Genomic DNA, 26,677 nt, shown 5'->3' with positions numbered 1-26,677 from the left:
TCTCCGAACAGTTGCTGCACTCTGCAGTGCACAGATGTGCCCGTCTTGGCTTTAACGGAGCTCCCATTCTCACCACGGCGATCGCCTGTAGCTTACCCACCAGGTTTATCACTTATTCATTTCCCCGCAAACCCAGATGTACCCTGCACACAGGCTGCCTGTACTGGGAAGCTGGAGCTCGCTTCTTACAGCAGGTCCAGGCTCTTCATCTACCACTGAAATGACCCAGCTGTCGAATCTGACCTGGAACCTCACGATTTTACTCCCAGCTGGTTTCGCACCAGCCGACTGACGCCCCACGCCGTGCGGTCCCTCTCCCTGCCCCTGCCCTGTGCACCCGGGTGTGCGGGTCAGGAGTGGGCTGGGCGGCAGCCCTGCAGAGCCTCCCCCGGGCAGGGAGGAGGGGGACGGGATGGCGCTGCCAGGCTTCCGAAAGGTATTTCCAGGCCAGGAAACGTGGGGAAAAATCACACTCTAGACTAGTTACAACATCTAGGCTTGCAATCTCGATCCTTTCCTTTTTCCTTGTTTTTTGACATCTCACTTCTTTTCAACCTGTCACTTCCTTCCTCAGAGCTAAATTCTGCCCTAGTAATTTTAGCAAAAACCAAGAGAAGCAAACGTTTCCTGGGGGGACTTGAAATCGCTTTCCCATCAGTGGAGATTTTAAAGTGTTCTTGCATGTGTTTTCTCCAGAAAACATGCTCACAGAGTCAGCATCGCAGTCAAAACCACGTTTATCTCTTTCCTTTAGCCAGCCACTAACTTTAAGGTGACTCTTCTCACAGACAGAATCGTGTCCCCCCCATGCTGTGTAAGGCCTGGACAAGGTCATCCAGCTGAGGTGCCTTCAGCCCACAGTCATCCTCTGACAAACCTCACAGCACAGCATGTTCTCTCCAGTGCTCAGTTATGCAAATCCCAGCAATCTGCACGAACCATCCTTCGTGTCGGGGCTGGCACACCTAGAGCCGGGGCTCGCCAAGAGCCCGCGGGTCCGGACCACGATCTCCCGGGGCTGAGGGATGGGAGGTGTCCCCGCTCCCCAGCCCTGTGCTCCTACTCTCACTGACCCGTTTCTAAACCAGGCACTGCGTTAGAATCTGGCTATTGCAACCAGGGAGGAGGGACTCACGGACAAGAGCTATAAGTGCACGCTATATGAACAGACACTGAAGGGGAGGGAATGCAGAGCACCAGAAACGCACGTGTGAGAAATGAGAAGTCTTTTACTTAGCTCCTTAGCCAGTACATGGACTTGTGACCACAAGAATAGGCTGCTTTATGGCCATTCTGCACAGGATTCTGTGAGGTTGCTCGCTGTTTGGTATCTGAGAAGGAAAGGCAACCTCCTTTCTCCCAGTTGTGCCAGCAGAAGCAAGCCTGCATCCCTGAAGATTCTGCACCGTGCGTGACCCGTGAGCACGGCCGTGTGCTGCAGTCGGTGTCCCGGCTTTCTGTGGCACAGCGACACCCAGAAATGCCACCAGCCTCCGCAGGAGCTGACGCTGAGGCTTTGCTGCCTTTTCAGGAAGGTTTGAGGACCGCAGTTCAGCTCAGCACTTAAGCACATGCCCCTTGTTGGCTGAGCACGTGCTTAACAGCTTCACGGGACAGATCCAGAATCCAGCTTCTGTGTTTCTGGGTCTGCCTCCCGCCGCATTTCCCAGATCAGCTCTTTGGAGGTTTATGTTGCATGACTGTTGTTATATTCTTGTCTCCACTCTTACTAACCTCCTTTCCCTACTCTCCTCAAGGCCATGGCCATGGGAATGATGACAGAATACTACCACTTCATCTTCACCACTCTGGTAAAGTATCTAATCCGTGCGATCTGGTAAAGTACCTCGTCTTGCTGCAGGGCACCAGGGCGGTGGGGTGGGAAGAGCGAGGGAAGGGGCGGTCTGGAACCCTAACAGCAGGTGAGAGCAGGGCTAGACCGAGCCTCAGGTTAGAATCAGACCGCAATGGTTTGGTCGTAAGGTCTCTGCAACTGCAGCATTGCCCGGGTGCTCATCCTGGGAGACGTCAGTCTTTTCTTTCGCTGCTTTTGGACTGGCTCACTCCTTTGGAGCTGCTCCGGCATCGCACAGATGTAGGTTCTGGTTTTATTTCCCCTCCCAGTCATTTTGATTTCGGTGCAGCTACCCGCGCACTGAAAGATGAGCATATGTGTGAATTTGCGAGGCTGTAGTCCCACAGACAGGATTGGATGGGACCAAGTTTCAGTCAGAACCGAGCGTGTGCTTCTGTGTGTTCACCAAGGTCTGCCTTAAGAGCCAGGAGCAGCCCTGCTGTGGTCAATAGTTCAGTGCTGCGGGTTTATTTTGCATGAGAAGAACTCAGCTTGAAATTAACTCCACTCTCATTAAACACGGGCCAGTTCTTCTCTGACTCCAGGAGGCATTTTGGGTTTCATTTGGGTTTTTTGGCACGCCACTTTTGTTTCCCTTTGGGATTCTATTGTCTAGTATACTGCTGAATTTTCTGTGATTTTGAAAATCCAATTTATCTTTTTTCCTTTAGGAAAGAAACAGACTAAACTAACCCTTAAAAACCGCAAAATTTATTTTTCAAATGCAAAAGACATTTTAATTACCCCTGCTGCCATTATCTATTCCAGGCAGCTTTAAGCATTTCCCAGATAACCTCCTATTAATCAGCCCCAGCTGAGCCTAGAGTACATTTCATGTGTAGGTACAGCCTGGAGGTGGGAAAAGAAGAATTATAATAAATTAATAGATAAGCAATCACAATTAATGCCACTTTCCTGAAATAACAGTCATATCATGGGAAAGATATTTTAATCTGTCATTCCTTAAGGCAATGTTTTCCTAGCTTGCAATGCATGTGCTTCAGCTTCTACAGTACTAGACCCATGGGGTGCTAATGAATTAGTCTATTATGTTATACTGAATGTTTCTAAAAGGTCCCTAGTCAATACTGAGTACAGTGTATCAACACTTGGCATGAAATGCTTCAACATTTTGCTAGGCAGCAAGACTACAGTTCACTGACTTCAGCATGAAGAGCCCCATCAGCCTTTTCTACCAGAGGAAGAGGAGGAACTCTTCCGAGCCTTTGTCTAACGCACGCTCAGCTTTTACATCCTGCGTGGTCCCACGCAGTGACAACCCCCTTAGACTCAACACTTCTAAGAGTTTCTCAGCAGCTTGTAAAAATGAGTCCATATAAATACAGAAGTTTCCCCACTGCCTGCTGCCACTTCTGGGGTTGTTCAGCCTGGAGAAAAGGGGGCTCAGGGGAGACCTTCTCGCTCTCTCCAGCCACCTGAAAGGAGGATGGAGCAAGGGGGGATCGGACTCTTCTCCCAAGTAACGAGCGACAGGACAAGAATAAATGGCCTCAGGTTGTGCCAGGGGAGGTTTACCTTGGGTATTAGGAGAAATTTGTTCACTGAAGGGGTTGTCAAAGCACTGGAACAGGCTGCCCAGGGAAGGGGTTGAGTCACCCTCCCCGGGGGGATTTAAGGCACTTGGGGACGTGGTTTAGTGATGGGCTTGGCCGTGCTGCCTGCATGCTTGAACTCGGTGATCTTAAAGGTCTTTTCCAACCTAAACGACTCGTAAGATTCTGCTGCTTACAGCATTGCAGACAGGCAGAAGCAGGAATCTCTTCCCATGCTTTGAGTCGACATAAACAAAACTTCCACATCCAACCTGCCTTCTCCTGCTCCGGCACTGCACCAAACCAGTCCGGTTTTCCACTGGCACGGACAATCAGGTACTCTTGTTAAGCTCGACGTACCTGAGGCTCATGGCAGGACACGAGTGTACCCGTGACTGCGTACATCAGACATCACCCAGCGCGGCACACGCGTGCCTCCTCCCCGCGACAGCTGCCCCGGCAAGCCCGTGCCCAGGCGGGGACCCTCGGCGACCCGTGGCAGGGCACATTACCCACGAGTCGTTTTGCTCAACAGCAGATGGAGGAGGCGCTTCCTGGGCACCTGCTTTTGCAGCTTCCTACCGGGGATGCTAGATCTGGTGAGGAGCAGACCTCAGCACTGCTGCCTACGGCTGAGGAACCACAGCCAGGGATTTTAACTGGGGAGGTGGGAGAGCATGTGTAAGAAAGGGGAAGAGCTGCACAGGAACACCGAGATTAAAACTTTCTTAAAGGTAGTAGGATGGAGGGGAGAATTAATCTGCAGTACAGAAAAGAATGAGTGAAAGGGAGTGTAGATGAGGTGGAAAATAGAACCAGATGTTTCCATTTGTGGCTGTGCAGGAACAGAAAACCCAGAAGAAACTGATATAGCAGTTCCCCCCCACACCTCTCCATGTTCTGACACTCAGCTCGTATTCTTAATTATACTCTAATTCCAGGAGATGTTATATGAGGTTGCAGCAGAGATTTAAACTGGAACCAAGATGGGACCTGATGGGAGGTTGGATTCTATAGGAGCCTGGTGAAATGAGGGGTCAGTTTGGAGCAGCAGGATGGGGAGGGCACCCAGGGTACTGGCAGGATCTGAAAGGTGGCCAGGGCTGGTGGGCTGACAGCTGTGTGATGGAGACCGGGAGGTCTGGAGCTCCATGGATCAGATTTGTCACACACAGTCACATTCTGAGGGGAAAATGATCTGCTTTTGAAACCAAAAATTATTTTCCCCCAACATTTTCTAGAATACAAACTGAAGTGTCTGACAAAAAGTTATGAATCCTGAAAAAATAAATCTATCCAGTGGGTCAGGCACAGGACCACTGCACATGCACATACAGATGATGTGAGCATCTGTCTGAGGCTGAACAACTGTCTTTGCCCTTAGTTACCATAAGTCATTTAAAAGTCAACATTATGGCCTGGTTTTCATAATGCCCTTTTAACAAAACATGGAGGTTTGTACTTGCAATTTTTCAAGATTAAAAAAAAAAACCAAAACAAAACAAAAAAACAAAACAACAAAAAAAAAACCCCAACCAAATAACAAAGATCCTGAACTCTGTTGTGGGTGTGATTAATGACTCGGTCCCTGGCTGCACCTGCAGATTAAAACATGGCATCCATCAGCAGTATGCCTTGGGGGTGCAAAGTCAGAGGCCAGCGCTTAAGGAAAAGATCAAACCCCCAAAGCTTATTAAAGCAAAACAACCGTAAGAATTTCTTGCTCTCCCACTGAGAATGAAGTCGCAGTTGCTGGCAAGTGCTGGTTTTGTTATGCTTTGCTTAGGGCAGTATGTTTTAGGACCAGTGCTTTTCCTGCTCCCCCGTGGGCAGAGCAGAGCTCGCTGCTGACGGCCGCCGTGCCTGGCTGAGCCCACAGCTTGGCTGTGTCCTACCAGTAAAGCCACAAAACACCAACAGCCACCTAATCTCATGCTGTATTTAAATTTGTTTATAATCCCTTGTGAGAGCAATGAACATCATTCCCGTATTCACCTCCCACCCTCTATCACAGAAGACAGTGCTGTTGCCTTTCTGCCTCCCCACATTTTTACTACCATTAAACACTTGCAGAAATTGTTTGGGATAAATTCTGATTAAATATGTCCCATCCAACAAACGATTCCCGCTAACAACGCCCCCTCCCGACTGCCATTCTGCACCACATTCCTTCACAATCCTCCTCAGGTCAACTGCCCTGGGTTTTTGCTGAGCAGATCAGCTGTAGTACGCTCTTGCCATGCTGTCTAACCCCAAACTACTCAGACTAGCTACTGCGCACTGAAGTTAATCCCTGAACTGAAGTTAATACTTAGACGTGCAGCAGAGCCAAGAGATGCATTAAAGAAGTGCACTCGCAGAGGCCTCCAAGTGCCCCCCTCTCGCTGCCTGCCAAGTGATGCTCATGGGCCGGCTGCCAGCAGAGCTGAGGACCGCCTGGCTGGGGTGTTTTTAAATCGGATAAAGGGCACTCTCATTCATTTGCAGACTGTGTAGGCTGGTCGTAATGTCAAGAAACGCGTCTTAGCTCCTCTTTGATAGTTGTCTGCAAATTGGCATTCTGCATTCAGTTACTCTGTCATCTGCAGCGCCCCGTGGGCTCCAGCACTCACAGCAAACCCCCCGTGGAAAGGCCTCGGGGAGCTCTGGGACCAGGAGCTCTGCCTTGTCCCCTCCCCCCTGGCTGCGAGCCTCTCTTTTCACGGTTACAGAGAGAAATTCTGGGTTTCTCCCCACAATTCACTTGCCTCTGTTATGCAGCGAGTGAGTTCCTTGGCAGGAGTTTCCCTCTGCGGTGTGTGGGTGAACCTGCACATATGACACCCGAATTCCACTAACACCTACGAGTCTCTGCAAGCAGCGACTGATGGCAACAGACAGTACAATCCACCAGATTCATGAGGGCATCATCCTTCCTCCCACCTTCTGTGGGCTCTGCCTTCTCACTTCGAACACAGGCATGAACCGATGCAGAAAAGACAAACAAAACAAAGCTAAACAAAATGTTTAAACTGGTTTCTCTCTTTTAAGGATCTTTATGCATTAGACCTAGAGCCATACCGCTACTCTGGAGTGAACCTGACCGGCTTCCGCATCCTCAACGTGGAGAACCCGCACGTGTCCTCCATCATCGAGAAGTGGTCCATGGAGCGGCTGCAGTCAGCGCCCAAGGCGGAGCTGGGACTGCTCGACGGCGTCATGATGGTACGAGAAGTTTAAGCAAAGCGCGGGGGAAGCCTGGGAAGCAGACCAGAGTGGTAGGGAAGGCAGGAACATTTCCTTAAGGCCTAAATGTGATCGTTCTTGTAACGACCCATCCCAGGTATCTTCCACTAGTTACCTGCATTCTTTAGTAACTGTCCCTCAAATGCAGTGAGGTCGGCTGGTGAATCCCCTGCAGTCAACTGCTGGGTTAAAACTCCCCTTTTGCAGGCCCAGCTGCCACCAGATTTGCCAATTTGGAGAGACAGTGCTCCTCCACTCCCTTTTGGCTGGTAAAAAGCTGTCCCGAGGACCAGCAAAATTCAAAGCTTTCTGTTCCAGAAAGGGCCGAGCACAGTGGGGAAGAACCCCGGCTATTTCATGCTGGGAACAAGGACCTGCCATCAGCTGGGTGTTGTACCCCTTGTTCAGGCACAGCAGGATTTCTCCCTGCTCGCCCGATGTGCAGCCGCAGCGAGTGCTCCCTGCCCGGGGACGAGACGGGCTGCGTGCACCCCAAACCCCGGAGCGCCCAGGAAAGGGCTTCCCCTCTCTCTCTGGGGGCTCTCCACGAGTCCCGTTTCAGCTCAGGGCAGGACCATCGCCCTGCAAGTCCCTCTGCTCAGCCCTCAGCAGCAGAAATTCCCCTGGCCCACCGGCCGAGCCAGGAGCCGGGGCCTCTCCCGCGGGGGCTTGCCGGGCTCCAGCTGCCCTCCCCGCCCCACGCAGCCCCCGAACGCCCAGCGCCCCGGGACTGGGAGCACAGCCCGCGGCTGGACGGGGCCCGGCAGTGCGCCGAGATTGATGCGGGGAGAAAGAGCCAAGGCCGTGCCCGGAGACGGGCTTTGCGGCAGCTTTGATGACTCCTTTTAGGGTCTGATGGCAGCTCTGCTCCGCTGAGTTACTGCTCGGAAGGTACGGCACCTGCTCGCCCATCTGTCTTCCCTGCGAGGCTGTCTCCGACCCCCGTAATTGCTGACTGGCTCCCTCCTTCCCTCTCCCTTTAGATCTGCCACAGCCAACCCCCACAAGTGGCAAAGCCTCCCAGACTTTCACCTTGAAATGGCTCCTCATGTCCCTCCTGTTCTTTTTTTCCCTCGGAGGAGAGCCCCGCCGTTCTCCTTTCTGCAGCCTTGCCCACCACCGCAGCACTGTACTGCCTGCAACAGCGCCGGGCTCCCCCCGCCGCCGCCTCCCCTGTTCCCTGTCCCTTTGCTTCCTCAGAGGGGATGGGATCCTGCCTCTTCCTGGTGTTTGTTATCCCAGTGGGGCCCTGATCTCAGCTGGGCATTACTGGATGTAATTCACCGTGGGGCTGCTTAGACAGATTCTTGTGCCCCCTCTCTCCCAGCCCCGAGCTCACAAAACCCGTCCCCGCCGCTGTACGTACAAGCCCACGGGATGCAGGCTGGGTGCCTGCTCTTCATGCTCGGGTGCTGCGGGAAGGGAAGGTCACGGGGAAGGCTGCCAACACTAACACTGGGGGATTTTCTCCATGACCACGTCCTGCTAGGTATTTGCCCAGCTGTTTGCTGCATTATTTTGTTTTATTGCGTTTTATTATGCTGCCGCTATACTCATATCTGTTTTGTAGCTTTGTGAAGCCAGCAAGTAATGTATTTTCACTGGGAGGTCTTACCATATCAGAGTGGAAAATAAATCCAATTCTCTTGATCAGTGTTTGGAGGTGAGATTGGGCATCTCAAATTCAATCTAAAGCCATCACACTATATGAAAGGAAAAAAAAAAAAAAAGTTCTCCCTAGTTCAAACCACTGAAATACAGAAAGATGTTACACATCTGTGAGGTCCCGATTTCGATGACAGTTTGGGTCGTTTTGGAAAAATTCCATGCCCACAGACAAGCCATTTAACTTCTCTGTTTCTTATTTCCCCATGTATAAAATAGTGTGGATAATACATTCTCATATAGGTTTTTCTTACACTCAGACAAAACAGACTAAATAAGAAAATCGTTACTATCTTCTACATTTAGAAAGAGCTACCTTCCTTGTCTGACAATGCAGTAGTAAGTGCACTAGAAATAACCAGAATAGAAGCACACAGACAAACGACATTTTCACAGTCTCTGCTTTTAAGACAGAACTATGATCTTTTAGTCTAAAGAGCTACGTAACAGAAAAACACACTCACGAGGCTTTGTCACGTGCCGAGCTACACGTTTTGAGGACGTGCTTTGCACGAGAGGTCCGCTTAGAGGTTTATACAAGCCTTGTGTGAAAGCGTACGATTTACGGCAGTCTCCTGAGCTGGCGGTGATCTCCTGGAGCCCGGCCGGGCCCTGGGAGCGCCGGCTGCAGGGTTGGACACCCGGGGGCTGGGACCAGGACAGAGAAGCCCCCGGGTCTGCCGGGTGTCGGGCAGGGGGTAACTCCGGGGGTTCTTGCAGCTCCTCCTGCGCCGCGCTACGCACGCCCCGCTGCTCTGCTGTGCGGTGCCTCCTTGCTCCGGAACTGCCACCGACACAAATGCTGTTCCCCTTTACTTTAGACAGACGCTGCCCTCCTGTACGACGCGGTGCACGTGGTCTCTGTCTGCTACCAGCGCGCCCCTCAGATGACCGTGAACTCCCTGCAGTGCCATCGGCACAAAGCCTGGAGGTTCGGTGGCCGCTTCATGAATTTTATAAAAGAGGTAAAAGCATGATTTGCGACCATAATTGCTTCCCGCTAACGCAAAAAATTCCCCAGCAGGAGCAGCACAGCTGCTCGGCACAGAGGTACGGAGGCACGTGGCAGAAAGGCTTGGCAGGTAAAGGGTTATAAAAAATCCCCCCACCTGGCCCACAACTGGATGGAAGCACGGATATACACCAGGCTGCTGAGTGCGCCCAGAAAGGCAAAATCCTCTCTTTGCCTTCAAAATAACATCTATGCAGCCACGCCAAAACATCCCCAACCAGCTGAAATCTCCCCTGCTGTCACCGAGACTTGGCCTGGCCTCTTCTTGCGTCAGGAGCAGCTGGACCACTCTCTCTCGAGGCTGTTTCTTAGCAGAGCAATAGCCATTTGCCTTTTACAGGAACATTTGCTCGGGGTCCACAAAGGGCATTCAGTGTCGCTGAATCCCAGTGGCAAAGCTGGCAGCGCCGAGCGGCTCTGCCTGTGTGCTGATGAATGGCTTTGGCAGAGCGGTGGATTTAGCAAGTAGGGAGCCCGGGCAGCGAGGAGGCAGCTTCGCTCCGTCTCTGTTTTCAGTCATTATGATTTCTCTGTGTTCAGCCCGTGTAATTGTTTGTTTGCATCTGGCTTAAGCACGCAAGCAGACTCACAGCATGGGTGCGTACGAGCCGTGAGCTCGCCGAGGGAGTGCAGCACAGGCAAGCTGCAGGGAGAGGTGGCCAGCCCTCCCAAAAGAGCCCCTGAGCAAGCACCCCTGCACTCCCACCCCGGGTTTTGCCCTGTCTGCAGAAAGGAGACCTCACATCAGAAAAAAAGGAAGGCAGAGCTGCAGGGAGATACTGCAAACCCTACCAGAGACATCTCTGTGATAAAACACCCTTATTTACCCTAAGGCCTTTTCAAACTTCGACGCCTGTGGCTGTTCCCACGGCAAGTTATGAAGCTGGCTGCAGTGTTGGACACGTGATTGGGCCACATTTAAAAGGCTGGGTACAAAATCCACCGAAGTTTTTAAACAGAAGAGTAGAAGTACGCTGTTAATCGTTACGCTGATTTGTGCTGCAGGATCGCGTACGGACCCCAGCGGCCCCTGAGCGCTGGCACGTAGGGGCAGAGAGAGCTTGCCCACCCCAGCTGCTGCCCGGAGCGCGCAGACGTAAGGGAGGAGAAAGGAAGAACGATTCCCATTGCAGAGAGAGAAGGAACTTTTTTCTTAATAGGCACTGAAGATGGTCTTTCTCCTCTCTCTGCCTCTCCCTCTCCTTTTCCATGTTTTGTTCCCTTCTGCAGAAAGCTGCTCCAGCTGGCTGCCAAAAGAGAGTGTAAATAATTTGCTTGGTTGGCTCCTTTTGCAAATTACCCTGAGCCTCACACTCCAGTGCCTGCCTGTTGTTTCCCTTTCTGGCACCGAGTCAGCTCGTTGCAGGGATAAGCTTCCTCCCCATCGCAATCAGAACGCACAGTAATTGCTCTCTCTAAACCCCGGTAAAGACAAAGCAGGGCACAGAGGGATGCCTCGCCGCAGACCCCCGCTCCCTCGGCCCTGGGCCCCCCCCCAGGCACCAGTGCCCCTCGCCCTTTGCCGTGGCCCCCCCTGGACAGCATCGCTGCAGAGCTCCCGCTCCCGGGGTGATGCCCGGCTTCTTCCCCCTGGCCGAGGGGCGAAGGGGCCGGGATGGTGGCCCTGCCAGCCCCGGGGAGGCCACCCCCAGCCCGTGGGCTGTCAGGGCTCCCTGGGACGGGGGGGGGACAGGGCCAAGCGCGGGGTAGGAGGCGAGGGGACGCTCCTCTGCAGCCGCTGCCTGCCCGGAGACCGCTTGGAGTTTGCCTGCAGGGACAGGGCTGACACCGGCGGGATGGGGGGGCCGTGGCGATGCCGCGCACCCCCCAGCCCTGCGGCCGGGGCAGGAGCTGCAGGGCTCAGCACACAGCAGCGTTTGCTCCACTCGGGTTCGTTCGGCACCCCGTGTTCTCCCCGGCTCCCCGCGTCCCACAGGCAAAGCACCCGCACGCCAAACTGGGCAAACTGAGCACAGCCCCCCCCCCCCACCCCTCAAGGGTGGTGAGGCTGCGAGGACGCTGTCCTCGCTGCTCAGGAATTAATGAGGAAGAGCCAGAGGAGAGTATTTACTGGGAAATATGCCAGTTGTTCCCCCCCCCCGAGAATATATTATGCCACCTTCATCACACGGGGGTATTTCGAGCCCCCCCACCCATAAAGGAAACATTGATCAGCAAGGAGCAGGCACTGAGCTGCTCGTGGGAAAGAGCCCGAGTCCCAGCTCTGCCCTTCTGCGGCGCGATTGCAAAGGAGTGAACGGTGCCAGCAGCCTGACATCCTCGCCCCGAGCTCCCCAGTCAGCCCGGGGCTGGGCAGGACCTCCTCCGGTCAAGCACTGAAAATCTCCAGGCCCGGGGCTTCCCCAGCAGGCGCCTGCCCCGAGCTTACGCTGCCAAAAACCGACGCGGGCGCACCCACCCGATTCCCATGCCTGTTTCCCAACAACAGAGCCTGCGAGCACGGCCAAGCTCCTGGCCCCTTCTGCTCCACTTTCCATCTGAAAGGCGGGAGGGAAGCGTTCAGGACACTTTAGCTTCCAGACACCTTGGAAGCATCAGCAGGTTCGTGCAAAAAAGGATTATTTATGAACTTGACTGGAGTTGTCCCAAATCCAGGCTCCCTGCAGCCTGGCATTTATCAGTACTACAAGGATAAATGCAGCACACAAGGATACCATGATAAATGCAAGCGGTTTTCTACTGAGTCATCACGTCCTGCAACAGCTGGTGAACACAAAAGGTGTGAACGAAAATTGTAGCAAAAACTGCAAAAGAGTTAAGAAAATCTCCAGCTCTGTCTGCAGTCTGAACGGTGACGGAGGTGATTATTAATTAATCATGCTCTTTAGGGAGAAAGAACCAGTGTAAGGACTAATTAAAAGAACATACAGTGGAGGGCAAAAGATTATTTATGATACCAAGTAACAGCCCTGCTACTTTTTCTCTCTTCCACAGGCCCAATGGGAAGGATTAACAGGACGAATTGTCTTTAATAAAACTAGTGGTTTACGGACAGATTTTGATTTGGATATCATCAGTCTCAAAGAAGATGGTCTCGAAAAGGTAGGCAGGGTTTGTCTTACCTGCATACGGCTTAGTCTAGCTCTGATACTCAGGCAACAGAGATAATGGTTGGTGGTTGCACTGTTTCCAGGTTTTCTGGTTTTTATATGAAGGGATATTTACTCTGTAGGATTTCTCAGATCCTCTTCCATGCCTCAACCATGACTCACTAGCCCTGAAGCAACTGGGATTACAGTTACTAGCTGCAGAAGGCTTGTGGCACTTTCCTGGGATAGTGGAAGCAGAAGAAACTTTCCGAGCAGCCATTAACCTCTCCTTGCCCAGGCCAGAGGTGGAAGGGATAAAGCCTGTCCCACACCCATCTTGCTGGGCTTGCTTACAAAACGTTGATTTTTCCCTGAGGAGGCAACAGCTCTTGAAAGCATCATCTCGGTGTGATTTCCTGCAATGAAAATTGCCTAGGGCTTGGAAATAGCACCAGCTTGTTACAGCCTAGATTTTGCAGGAGGATGCAATGGGTATTTTTGCTTATTTCTTGCCTGCATTACCTAAGGGCCAATAAGAAAAGAAGCCACGTGTGGTTTTGCCTGGCTGGCTGGAGGGGTCTCCTTCGGTGGCCGTGTTTGCCCGGCCACCCAGAAGCCACTCGGCACAAAGGCTGCAGCCTCAGATCCTCCTAATTAGTGCAAACCTCCTCTGGGCACAGAAATACAATGCTAGTGTGCAAATCTGATTCTCAGGTGTTCATGGGAATTTAATTTCCTTTCGTTCAATTACTTCTTTTTTTTTTATAGAAAAACCAAAAATATGCAAAGCATTTAGAGTTCCTAGAGCAGGGTTTCAAGGTGAGATCAGTTCATTTAAGACAAAAGAGAGCAGCAAGTGGCCTGCAGTGAGGAAAGCGCGGCGCAGCAGACTGCTGGTACCCCCAGCCAGCGATGCCCAGGGCTGCGGCCAGCCGGGCTCCCAACACCGGCGTGGGAGGCCGCCCAGGGCCCCATCGCGAGTAATTCCCCGTGCCCGTCCTGCCCAAGGTGTCCTGCACGGATTCACAGGAGAAAGCTGGTGACTGGGCAGCAAATCCCTTTCTAGAGCCGAGTCTGCTTTTGGACACGCAGGAGGAGCCTCCTGGCAGGGAGGGATGGGTGCTGAGCCCTGGGGCCCCTGGGCACCCGGACAGGTTCTGCCCCGGGCAGGGGAGGGAGCTTTCCGTTAACCCTGCATCATCGGGGGCCCAACATGCCCAGATGCCTTTTCCAGTCCAGGCGGGGGAATTAATCACGCAGCCCCCCCGAGGCAGCAGCTGGACCAACCCCTCCCCGCTGGGAGGGGACGGATGCTGCGCGGTTCAGCTCCCTGCGACCAAACAGCCTGACTCCCCCACCCCCCTTTTTTACGGTTTGTTTTTCCTTCACTTTGAAATAAATTGTTGCCACGCTTTCACACCACAGCAGTAGTTCTTTGCTTCGTGTAAAAAATCTCAAGGTCACCACAGCACTCTCCGAGTGGGTATTTTTTGGTGTCAGATGCAGAGTAAAGAAAACATCTCACATAAACCCAGTGACCTTCAGTCTCAGCTGTGATCAGCCAAGCCTGTGCAGGAGGCAGGAGAGGAGCAGGGGAAGACGCTAGCTTCTCACAAGAACTGAGCACCAGACCATCTTTGTAGCTTCTTCTTTTTTACAAAATATTTGTTTATAGAGTCTAAAACAAAAACCCCAACACGTCTTTTCAGAGTACAGTGGCACCAACGGACTGCCAGAGAGCTGTGTTGGTAGAATAACAGAAAAATGTGCGAGTATTTGAATACCATGTGAATCTAAATGTTTAAGTACAGCCACAACATCTATCTGTCAAACTAATACTCCTCAGGTGTGCTGGAGAATAGCTGGCACCAGCTGTATTTATTGCTATTGTGCGTCACATAAAGCCCATAGGAAGCCGCCAAACCTTGATGCATACTCTGTACAGCCATTCAACTTTTGTCTCCAACAATTCAGAGATTTCACAGGTCCTGCTATTATTTTTTTGAAAGCTTCTTGTCAGCTCTAGAGGGGTTTTGAAGTATCGATGTCAAATCTCCGTTGAAGCTAGGTTTCTGTCAGTAGTTAATCTGAAATAACAAAATGCCAAACTACAAACAAATCCCATACAGATCGTGCATTATGTATAATAGCTTATGTTTGTTGAGCTTTAGGATTGAACTCCTGATCCTCATACCTCCTGGATGTTCCAGGGATTACAGGAGTATTAACTAAACCTAATTACATGTAGTTTGACTATCTGACTTGCACAGTTCTCTTAATGTACTTTTTCCCTTTTTCTTTCCTTTTTTAATATTTTAAACTGATTAATTCGGTCTTAAGTGCCATGTACTTAATTTTCTTAAAGAACAACTAAGCAAGGCATAGTTAACTGAGTCTGCAGTGCTGCTAGCAGGGGCCTCTTAGACTTGCTTCTCTTTTCCCATGCACAGTAATAATCTTCTGACATTGAAGCTGTTGTGTGATCGAAGGGAGATATGGGGGATTGCTTAGGTTTTACCTGAAATATTTAGAGCCTTTCACAAAGTTCCTAGAAACTCTTCTAGAATTTATGAGGTTTTTTTGCCAGGCAGAGTTGCTCATTACAAAGTCTCTTTCTGGGGATGCAGTAAAACCAAGTTCTCCCCTTGGACTGAAGAAGAGGTTGAAGAATCTTAAAAATATCAATAAATAAAATATCGGAAGTTCCTGGCTCCACGGTGGGTTTGAGGTGTATGCCTTTGGTTTCTCTCTGAGTCCCTTCTCACCGTTTGACCCTACAGATGGATCGTTCTGTTCCCATTTCCATGTGGGGTTTTGTTTTTTCTCACTGTCAGGCTGGCTATAGGGCCACCCTGCTCCGTTTGCTGGCAGCAATCCTACATTCCTCCAGCTTCCCTGACATCTTATCTGTCACAGTCTTTTAGCCAGTCCTGCCTTCAAAATTTGTTCTAAAGCCTCCCCTGCACTGCGGAGATCAGGTTAACAGGCTCAGAGTTGCCCAGATGACTTCTCTTAAATGGAGACACGCTTTGCTATTTCTGGATCAATGGATTTCTTCGGAGTCTAATAATTTATTGAAATTGACAGCTTGAGAAAAACAGAGCCCCTCAAATTGATGCGGAATGCAGCTGGGCGAGCCCGTGCCCGTGCCCGTGCCCGTCTGCTGCCAGGACCGAGACCCCCCGTTGCGGTGGGCTCCCCCGAAGGGGTGACCAGGGCCCGGCCAAGGGCAGGATGGTTCCTACCAGGGGTTTGCAGAGCTGGTCAAGTAATTTTTAATTCTCCCCACCAGTCTGCTTTGGTGAGGAAACAAAAAGGAAAGAAAACGGCCTCATATTTGTGGGTTTCTTCCTTTTGTTCTGCTTTATCCTTGCCCAGAGTTAACTCTGAGCATGGGTTGATTGTTTGCTCTACACAGAACCTTTGCAAATCGTCCATTCAGCCCCTACATTCCAGTCATCATTGTCTTCTTTTATATACCTGCATTAGAGGGCAGCGTAGGGATTATTACACAGCACAGCTGGAGTGACCTGCAACTGAGGGGTTAATGCAAATCTTCTGTTTAAGTGATGCAAGATGATAACTTCAGCTTTGCATCTGTTTACTGCAGATGACAGAAGCAAGCTCCATTTCCCAGGCCAGCAGGATGCTGAGACTAAGGGAGAAATGAAAGCCGCGTGTTCATGCGTTCGCGTGCTTGCTTCGTTTCAGGTTGGAGCATGGAGCCCTTCCGACGGCTTGAACATCACAGAAATTGCCAAAGGACGAGGGCCTAATGTCACCGACTCGCTGAGCAACAGATCTCTAATTGTCACCACTGTCCTGGTAGGAGATTGCAAGCCTGTCTATTCCCTCCACCCACGCACCTCGGGGATATCCCATACCTCTGAAAATTCACACCACCCCCGTACAAATCCGCTAGTCCCTCTGGAGCTGCCGAGCGGGCTGTGCCCAGCAAAGCTGCCACGGGCCAGCGCGAGCCAAGCGTGCTCCCCGTGCCCAGGAGGCTCTGCTCCTCCCGGCCCGGCCCCCCCGGCCCCCCGCTCCCTGCGGGGGGGAGCCGTTTGCTGGTGCTGAGCTCCAGGAAAGCCCCGAGTGACCCACTGAGCACCAGCGCCTGGGCGGGCACTGCCCGCCTCAGACAGCAGTGTTCGTACAGAATAAAATCCCAAGAACAACCAGAGCCCCTGGCTTAGCTGTGACAATCGTGTTTCTCTCCTCCTCTTAAGTACGTATTTGATAAACTAGCTACGAGTAATGCTGTTATCCAGCAAACCACGGTTGCTTAACAGGTCTCCCCTGCTTCCAACTGTCACGCTGCATTTTGTCCTCACATTCGCTATTGGATTTGATGGCAGGCATCAGATCAGAATGAATTTTTATTTACTATCTAATGAATTATGACTAGTGGCATTGGTTTCTATATGGCTGTATCACACAGCACAGGCTCGTGGCATGTCACCAAGAAGCAACAAAAAATATAAGCCCTTGGACAGCCTACCCAAAAATGGGCCTGAATTATGGTTTTGCCCACAGAAACTTTCTGGCCCTTTTGTGTTCTGTATTTTCAGGGAACATAAAGGTACAGATGGCAAAGAGCCAGCTGGGGATGCATTCCCCAGTCGGGAGCAGTGTGCTCCCTCGTGACATCCTTGCCCTCCCGAAAGGACGTGACCTGACAGAGTGGGGTTTTGTATCACAGAAAGATTGGGACCAAGAAAGTGTCCAGAGAACAGAGATAGGAAACACTCGGTCCAGGGCAGAAGAAGAGCTGGAACCAAAGGTCTCATGTCCCTCAGCAGAATGGAAGCAGGCAGAATGTGAGCCAAATAGATATGCTGCTGCAGATTTCCTTGCAAATTAGACGCTTCTTCTAATGAACTTCCCATTTACCACATAATACCTGTTCCAATGAAACGTTTTCATTGAAGTCCCTCTCTCCGAGAGCCTGGTACAGCCTTAGCTCATTGACTACACAGAGGAACACACCCCTTTCACGTCTCAACACGCAGGGGAGTCTGGAAAAGTTCCTTCCCTCCCCAGTCCAAAAGTTTTCTCCCGTGCCAGTCCCGTGAGACCGCGATGGGCCGTGCTGGCGGGGCAGCCCGCAGAGCACCCGCAGAGCCGGCGGCAGCAGGGGCTCCCCACTGGCTACCGCTGTCGAAATGAACCCCCACATCAGGAGCCACTGCAGGAGGAGCAGAGAGTCGGCAGAGCAAAAGGCACTTAAACGATTCAACGTGCATCAGATTGTAAGACCGCTGCTGCCGAGACCCTTGCAGCAGTGTGTGTGCACTCAGGCACGATACACATGCAGCTTGCTTGGTTTTTTTTTTTTTTTTTTTTCTTTTGCATTTTGGCATTTTTGGTGCATTCAGAAAGCAGAAATTTAGGTAGCGTTTTTCTAACAGGCCAAGTGGAGAGGCCTGCCATGCCAGGTTTAGTTCATTTTAGCACTGTAACCTAAAGTGCTGCCAGTACCTGTACATGGGAGATGCAAATTTTTGGGGGCAACATGAATAACACATCACATCGAGTCACTGCCAGGTGGAGGCTCAGGTTCAGCTCTAAGAGAACTGTTCAACCCGCACTGTGGCTGGATAAAACTCACCAGAAGTTGCGTGATGGTTACTCTTCGCCCCCATTCTCTTAAATTAAAACTGTGCAGCACATGGGGGAAAAAACAGGGGTGGGACGCCTGGAAGCACTGGGGAGATGGTTCGAGAGCCGGCAGCACCGGGCTGCGGGGGGGGGCCGAAGGACAGCACTGTGGTACCTCGGGACTGGAATACCCCTGAGAGCAGCACGGACAGGACTGAGGGAAACCAGAAAAGATGCATCGTGTCAGGAGTAAGATGCATGGCCAGAGTTGTGGAAAGGCCTGGGTCTAGGGCGCGATAATCACTGTCCCTCAAAGACCACAGCATAATGCAAAACGATGGAGCCAGGAGGAGACCTGTCAGCCATCTGCCTTTGACGTGCTTTTCTCAGGCAGTATCTTCATCTCATACTCCATGAGCACGTACAAATTACATAATGTGCAAGGGTGATATCAGTTCCTATTAATTGTGCCATTCCTTGGGCCTGCACATGTGCCACAGGGTATCTGCCTCGAAACCACAGCTGTCCTGCAATTCCCTTGCCTGCAGAAGAAGAAAATGTGCTTAGACCCAGGTTCTGCAATAATTGCATTTTCATATACTGGATTCTAAAAAAGAAAATACAACCCTAAATTTTATGTGCATTTGCAACACCTCTTTATACTTTTGCACTGGTGTAAATGATTGTAGAAAAGCCATAGGAGGAACCTTTAAAAGGAAAAGCATGAAAGGTTATTTTTTTCCCCTTTTGATCATATTGCAGTGACTTGTTGGAAGAGAAATATTACCCCAGCAGCCAGCGCCACTCTCCCCAAGCAATATGGGAACTGTGAAGTTATGAAATTGAGGGCACCTTCACTGAGAAATCGATTAGCAAACCGAGAGAGCTTGTGAATTGGATGTCTGGCCATTTTCAGTAATAAATTGTGAAATAGTCCGTGAATAAGTGGTTCACAGAGTTCAGAATTACCCCCTAGGAAATGTTTGAGACCTGGAGATACATTACTGAGGCGAGTGGCGTCCTAATGTTCAGTGCTTCGGCTGTTAAATATGTATGTAATCCCTACAGCGCTTCCCAAAATTAATAGTGCTTTATGGCTGCTCTGGAGCCGGTGTATTTATATCACGATCCATAGATTCAGCTGATCCACAAACAGAGCACCAATTCCAGAGAAGAAGGCTGAGGAGGCGGCCGGGGAGAGCAGGATTAACCGAGCTGCGCGTGCCAAGCTAAACTCTATAGGTGGCACGTTACCCGTTTCGCTTTGTAATTCTGCAAAAGGAGCTTCATGTGCTCTCTCGTCCCCTCCCAACCCTGCTGTGGGGCCACCCCCCTGCCCGCCTGCCCCCCCGGGGTGGCAGGGGGCTCCCACGGCAGGGGTGGGGGCTGGCACAGCCCCCTCCTCGGGGGGCCCACCCAGGGCAGGGCGCCCGCGCTCCGCCAAACCGGGATCTGGGCAGTATTCTAACTGGGGCTCCAGACCCTCCCTCCCACCACTGCAACGCCCCCGTCCCCGAGCAATCCTGCGGGGACTCCAGCAACGTGGCTCACTCGCCTGGGCGGAACGCGAGCCCTCCCCTCGCTGGCTACCCCACGGGCAAGGACAGTAGCCTTGCAGATACCTTCCAGTCAAGCCACGCGTTAGCTGCTGTTGATGTCTCATCCTCCCCTTGCCTTCTAGCTTTCGTCTGCTGCCTGCCATCTTTTGCCATTTCCATCTGTCCTCTACACGTTTTCTCCCCCGGGCTCCCCAGTGTCCCTCGTCCTCGGTGACTGCCCAAGCCTGATATCCACCAAAAGGCTGTGCAGTTTGCTGTGTGTTTGCTAACTTCACTTGCCAGCCTCTGCTAAAGAGGGAGGGATGCACAGGGCACACCCTGCTGTACAGCACTTTAGTAGTTATTTTTCACTTCTGCTGGTGCTTGGCGCTGCTGCGAATAAAGACACCCCCCAACCTTCCCACGGCAGCTATAAGTGGGGTAGACGGCAGAAACTCTCTCTGGGCAGCAGCAGGGCCCTGGATCCCACCAGCGAGTGCTGGCAAAGAGGAAAGCGAGCTGAACTGGAGGAGGTTTGGGGCTGGGCACCAGCCCTGCACAGCTCCCTCGCCCTGTATTCATCCCACCAGCCTCCTGCTCGCTGCAGCAGCAGTGATAGACAGGTACTGCAATGCGGGTCGGCTGCCTTTCTGCTGTGCGGGACTTGGGGTTGAATTTGTCCTCCCCCCTTTTATTGTTTCTCAACACTCTTCATTTTCAGAGCATGAAATGGTTATTTTTCTCCCTGAAAACCTACCAAATGGAAAACAGTTGGCTGCTCAGAAGAGACAAAATTAAATTTTGTGGGGTAAACAAGGTTGCTAATTAGCTGATGTACTGTGCAAAGTTAATTTATTCCCAACATGTCACGGTGCCAACCCTGCCTGAAGAGCCTTCGCCTCGCAGCCCAGGCCGACCCGCAGGGGCAGCCCTGCTTCCAGTGGGACCCGGGGCCAAGCTCACCCTTAACGGGGACTTTTTGCCTTCCCGTGTGCAGGAGGAGCCCTTTGTCATGTTCCGTAAGTCCGACACGGCCCTGTTCGGGAACGACCGCTTTGAGGGTTACTGCATCGACCTCCTGAAGGAGCTGGCCATCATCCTGGGCTTCACCTACGAGATCCGGCTGGTGGAGGACGGGAAATATGGGGCGCAGGACGAGAAAGGGCAGTGGAACGGGATGATCAAGGAGCTCATCGACCACGTGAGTGAGGCCCCGTGGGGGCTTTGTGCCTGGGGTGGGACGGGTGCCCACTGCGCGCTGGCTCGGGACACCCGCTGCGAGCTCCGAACCCCGCCTGGGCTCTGCGTTGCACCGTTTGTCCAAAGAGAATCTCTTTGTCCGACTCTTCCAAATTTTCCCTTGGAGTTTCCGAAAAGGGGCGTTCTCACGGTACAGGAGGGGGCTCCGTGGCTCCAGGCGCTGCCCCTGCCCGCGGCGGGACGCGGGAGGGGGCTGCCCAGCGGCCCCGGGGCAGGAGCAGCCTGTGCCTGCTCTCAGCCCCCGAGGACAAACCCGGGCCAGGGCACAACAGCGAGGTGGCTCCGGGCCCCCAGACGTGCCCCAGACACAGCTCAGCTGAATGCAGGTGATGTGTCCAGACTGCAAGAGCAGGTGTGCAGGGGACAGTTTAATACATTTTTTATATATATATATATATATATAAACGCGGTTTATTTTCTAAAATCTCCTGAGACGGGGAGCTCCCCCTGCAAGAGAGCAGCTGTGCTTCTCCTGCCGTGGCCATTCTAAAAGCCCATTAAACACGAGGGAAACTGTCGCGGCAGCTTTACTCTCGCAGCCGCCAAAAAGTCACCTAGTCTGAAACCTCGCCTGGCGGCCAGAGGTTGCTCGGTTTGCCTGATTAGATACTTTGCCTGCAGCACATCCTGTGATCCCAGAAGCCCAGTTAGGGAGGTGAGAAAACCTGGTGTTTTTACGAATCTCTGATTCCCACAAAGGGTCTCTGGAAGAAGAGACCAGGACAACATTAATCTATGATCTCTGCAGCACAGGCAGCAGTATAAGCAGTCCTAGCGCTGTGACACAGCTCTCCTCCTGAATATCCTGCTCAAGTGGTGCAGCCCTCGTACCTCCTTTTAAGTTCCTGGCTACGTTTTAAAAACATTGCCTAAGCAGAAAAGAGACAAAAATAATCCCACGTACGTAGCAGCTGTGATGCTCTTACAGTTCGTGTGAGAAGAATGTATTTGCTGGGTGAGTCACTTCAGTAAATGAGCTTCGCTGTGAGCAGACAACAGAGCATTGTCTGGTGGGGCGACTGCGGAGCTGGGGCTCAGGCACCGAGGTTGTGTTTCCGGATTTGGCTTGTCTGCCCTGAATGACATTGGACAAGTTGCTTCTGTGCAATACTTCCTCCATCTGTAAAATGCAGATGATAATGATTACGTCCCTTATAGAGACAAAGCGATGCTTAATCAGTTTGCGAAGAGCGCTGGCGTCCTTAGCTGGCTCGCCCTGGAGAAGAGGGAAGCACAGCAAGGGCATGCAAGGACAGCCCTTGGGGGAGCAGGACGCCGTGTCTCGCCGGGGAATATGCCACAGGCTGTGCAAACCTACTTTTGCATTTTTGCTCCCAGAGAATCCCATACAGCTCAAAATACACATTTTATAGGCTCTTACACAGCAGCCTTGCTAAATTAGACAAGTGACAGCGTCCCAGCGGAAGAGCCTGGTGCTTTGCTGGTCCCAGTGATGTGACACAGATAGGAAGGGAGGCAGAGCACAGGCTGAGATCCTCAGCACCGTGCTCCGGGACACGGCTCCTGCCGCCGCGAGCAGAGCCCGTGGCTCTCACCACAGGGTGTCTGTGCTGCGGGGCTCTGAAGAGGTACATTGCTCCAAAGCAGCAAGTAAGATACAGGGAACAGAAGCCAGACTGCCATTCAGTCAGAACCACGTCACTTCCAATGCCCTGCAGGATGTTACAGGGCTCCTGGGAGGCTTGCAGCCATTCCCAAAGCTCTGGTCAGCTAAAAGAGACAGACTGAGAAAAAGGTGCGGGGAGCAACCTCAATAAGTACCATGAAATACAGGGTCAACCTGCATTAAAGTATTTCTTGGCTATTTAAAGAGCAAATTAACATACAGCAACAGGAAACTACCAAATCCCCTCTTCTTGCGAGTTTTACTGCAGCATCAAGTTTGAACTCTGCTTTCTAACAGGTGTGGCTGGGTGCGTGCCTTGGAGTGATTTATAACCATTGCCCAAACCCCATATGAAGCCATTATTTTCTTTATCTGCATGTCATTGCTTTTTATAGCAGTGTTTATGTAAAGCATTAAAAAGTGAAACTGCAACCAGATGGGGCCCTTCCTCAGCAGCAAAGCATCTTCAAATTGTGTGCAGAAAGGAACAACTGATTGGCACTTTGCAATGGGAAAGTTCAAACTTATTTCACACCTAGGAGGAACAGTGTTGGAGACAGCATTCAAACAAAGTAGTAGTGATGAAAACAGGGATGCCCACACTGTGGGTTTGATATCTGGGCTGGCTTTCCTCCATATTCAGTGTCTCCTTCTCATCAAAGAATTGGGAACATTCAGGTGGGAGCATAAAGCAGGTCGGATTCTGTGAGGTCCAAACACCCAGGCCAGGATTAACTCTGCGCAGAAAGTCTGTGCGTCGCTGGAGACCCACCGAACCCCTGTGCATCCGCGCCCGAGCCCCCCAGCTGCTGTGAGGCACCAGCTCTGTCGGGCTGAGCTGGCGTGCAGGCTCGGCGGCATGAGCTGTGCACAGGAGAGGGTGCTCCTGGGGTGAAGCAAGAGGCTAAACCGGAGATTGTTATCGCTGGGCAGGTCTGAGAGCCGTGGGAGCAGCAGGTGCTGTGTACCAGGAATTAGCCTGACCCCGGGGCAGAAATTCGGTGGCAGGAGATGGGCAAAGCAAGGGGCAGCCCACGGCTCAGGGTGGCAAAGCAAGGGGGGCTGGGGACAGCTGGGGACAGGCGGGTGCAGTGGCAGGCAGGCCTGCAATCAGAGTGCTTCGGGGATGACGGTGCCTACCACAGGCAGGTGTAAATCAGAGCGCCCGTGACAGAGGACAGGCTGCTTACGCCGCGAGCTCTCTCTCATGGCTTGGTTTGGAGCCTGGCATCGTCCTCCTTCCCCCCGTCCTCTCTGATGCAGACAGGCCTGCCCACGGGCAGTAGCGCCTTAGGCTGTGATCCTTTGTAAAGCAGCTTTGTTTCCAGTCTGGCCTTAAGCATAAACAGGAAAAGCAACAGCAATCAGAGCAGCTCACAGCATGACCCTGTCTTCCAGGTCCCTGGTAGCAGATCGGGAGCAGCCAGCCTCATATGGTTAGATGCAGAAAGCCCTACCCCGCTGCCTTTCATCTGCTGCTCGTCCTTCATCACAAAAAAAAAAAAAAAAAAAAAAATCTCTCTTTTGAGGGAGATCAGTCCATTCCCTGGAGAACGAGACTCTTTCCTCACCGCAGTTGGTTGTTTACTGTCACGCTGCCCGGCCGCTCGTGCAGAGGGGCCTCAGTCAGATGGGCCACGAAAGCTGAACTCGCTCCCAGCACTGGCATTTGGGGAGGTTTGGGGCACCCAGGTGGCACAGAGAAGCGCCTGTGCCCTGCATCCATAATAAAAAAGGAACCCGGCAACTGTCAGATCTCCTCCTTCCATCAGTAATGAACTGTTATTGATGTTTATTCATAGAAATTATTATTGATACAAGCAAAACTACGCTGTGCATTTTGGCCCATCCATTCTGATTTATAAATTCTAGCTGTCTGGCAAAATAATGCCTGCAAATCTGCCCTATTGTTTGTGGGCAGAATCCCATAAAACCAGCAGAATGAGTTGTTCTGGACATTTTGCACAAACTTGTTCACAAATAAAGCTTGTCTTCTGCTGAGACAGTGCATATCAAATTTCCATTCAATCTGAAACTTCATGTGGGAATAAAAAAGGTATGAAAAATAATAGGGTTTCTAATGGAAATCCCTGCCAACGGTACCTATAGAGAAGATGTAATATCTATCCTTAGGGACAATTTATGACAATTGATTTAACACTTTCACAATAAATGGGCATTTATTGACAGTAAATTCTGGCAGAAATACATATTGCGTCAGATTGCCACATTCCCATTAGTGTTCCTGCACTGGTGGATGTTTATCTCAAGTGTCATGAACTGGGGATTCATTTGGAAGCCACTGGGCCCGGAATAGGGAAAAGACAATTTCACTGGATGAAGCATTCTCCATCTCTTGTTTAGACACTGCAGGAGCTCAGCGTAAGGAGGGGACGGGAATAAACCAAAGCAGCTGGCTGCGCTTTCTCCCTTTGTGCTCAGCATCGTTAACTGGGGGGATTCACGTTTGCCATACCCAGTGATCCAGGTGACGGAGGCACACTGCAGTGTACGTGGGGAGCCCCGAGCCCCCCGCTTGCTTCCGCAGGTCTCTCTGGCCCTGCCCGGCCCTCCCCTGGCTTGCTCGCCGGCCAGGAGGTCGCAGGGCAGGGCTGGTCTCCCAAAACACGGCCGGTCTCCCAAAACACGGCTGGTCTCCCAGAACACGGCCGGTCTCCCAAAACACGGCCGGTCTCCCAAAACACGGCCGGTCTCCCAAAACACGGCCGGTCTCCCAAAACACGGCCGGTCTCCCAAAACACGGCTGGTCTCCCAAAACACGGCCGGTCTCCCAAAACACGGCCGGTCTCCCAGAACACGGCCGGTCTCCCAAAACACGGCCGGTCTCCCAAAACACGGCCGGTCTCCCAAAACACGGCTGGTCTCCCAAAACACGGCCGGTCTCCCAAAACACGCCGTTCTCGCGGGGCTGCAGCAGGCACCGTCAGTGGCAGTCACGCCTCTGGGGAACTTCCTTAAAGAAAACATCGCAGGGGGCCCGGCAGGACCTCCTGGTCGTCATTTCTCCTCTTTGCCTTACAGCTAGGTTTTCCATGCTGGCATCCGCTCTTAATTCACCACCGATATTAAATAAATTCATTGACAGAAATTATGCCTAAATCAGGACTGGAGCTGTAGGGGCAGCCATTACGAGCTGGAGCCAGGCAATTAACGCCGGCCCCGGTGCAGGGGGCACACGGTGGCAGGCGGAGGCACGCCTGGGGTGCTGCTGGGCACCACCTCGCTCCCCTCGAGCATCTCTTCGCACGCTGCCTGCTCCCCTGTCCCCGGCCGGCAGAGCGGAGGGCGGCGGGCAGAGGGCTCTGGGCACAGCCCCTCTGCCGCCAGGCCCCCGGCTGCAGGGGAGACCCCGGCATCCCCCCGGGCTCCGGCACGTCCGTGCCCGGGGGCCCCGGGGGCTCCGGGGGGCTCCGGGGGGGGCAGGAGCGCGGCAGAGCCGCCCCGCGGGCAGAGCGGGGAGGGGGCAGCGGCGGGACCCGCAGCGGGGCGGTGGGAGAGGAAGAGCAGAAAAGCACCGCGGCCCCGGCGCTGGAGGTGGCAAAAGAGACGGGGGGATGGAAGTGTCGGTGCTGCCAGACAGACACCCGGGTAACAATTTAAAAAGTAAAATATGCACTATTTACCTGTCTCGCAGGCAACGCACACATAATTAGTTTATGTAAATACCTAACTCAGATTGGCAAAATAAGCACAGAGACAGCTTATTTTCTTGAATAAATATTTATCTTGGTGCTCACGCTGTTTGTGGGCTCTGCTGTGACCGGCCGTCACACACAGCTTTCCTCCGGCGGAGGTCGGACGCTGCAGGTTTCCACAGTGACCGTGGCTGTGCAAGAGCTGTTCTGACCCACAGGTCACACTCCCGGGATAGCTGAGAACTTGAAGATAAGACTTAGCATTTTCTGATAAAAGCCAAATATCTCTGCAGAGAATACGATTCTCGAGCCACTGAACGCCCGGTGAACTCACATCAGTTCCACCCAAGTGAAAATGCTGTAACACTGGGTGAATAAGGAGATCCAAACCCTTCAAGGTGTGTCAGAGAAGTGTCTGCACTTGGTGTGTAGCTGCCTTAGCAAAATTCATCTTTTTGGCCTCAGTTCAGCAGAACACTTAAGAACATACCTAAGACTTGGAAGGCGTGCAAGCTCCAGTAAAACAGAAGCGTGTGCTTAAGTGGTTTTGCTGGACAAGGGCCTTTAAGCTACTGGCACTTGCTGTAATTCCTCATTTTTAATAAAACCCATCTAACTGTGCAACAGCATAGAAG

At 52.2% G+C, this 26,677-nt stretch overlaps 1 protein-coding gene across 2 annotated transcripts in view; it reads left to right on the top strand.

The window, feature by feature from the left end:
* Nucleotides 1-26,677, top strand: part of GRIK3 (glutamate ionotropic receptor kainate type subunit 3) — a 125,887-nt gene that overhangs the window by 74,760 nt on the left and 24,450 nt on the right. For both annotated transcript variants that reach the window (XM_042793516.1, XM_032987106.2), the window contains exons 5-10: nt 1,758-1,811; nt 6,439-6,612; nt 9,120-9,263; nt 12,266-12,373; nt 16,072-16,185; nt 20,497-20,700. In XM_042793516.1, coding sequence (XP_042649450.1) covers nt 1,758-1,811; nt 6,439-6,612; nt 9,120-9,263; nt 12,266-12,373; nt 16,072-16,185; nt 20,497-20,700 — 798 coding nt within the window. The remainder of the gene's footprint in view (nt 1-1,757; nt 1,812-6,438; nt 6,613-9,119; nt 9,264-12,265; nt 12,374-16,071; nt 16,186-20,496; nt 20,701-26,677) is intronic.

The sequence above is a fragment of the Tyto alba genome, unplaced genomic scaffold (assembly GCF_018691265.1).
Source record: "Tyto alba isolate M040663 unplaced genomic scaffold, T.alba_DEE_v4.0 Super-Scaffold_20, whole genome shotgun sequence".
Classification (NCBI taxonomy): Eukaryota; Metazoa; Chordata; class Aves; order Strigiformes; family Tytonidae; genus Tyto; species Tyto alba.
The sequence above is the reverse complement of the archived record's forward strand: the minus strand, read 5'-3'. Positions and strand labels throughout refer to the sequence as shown.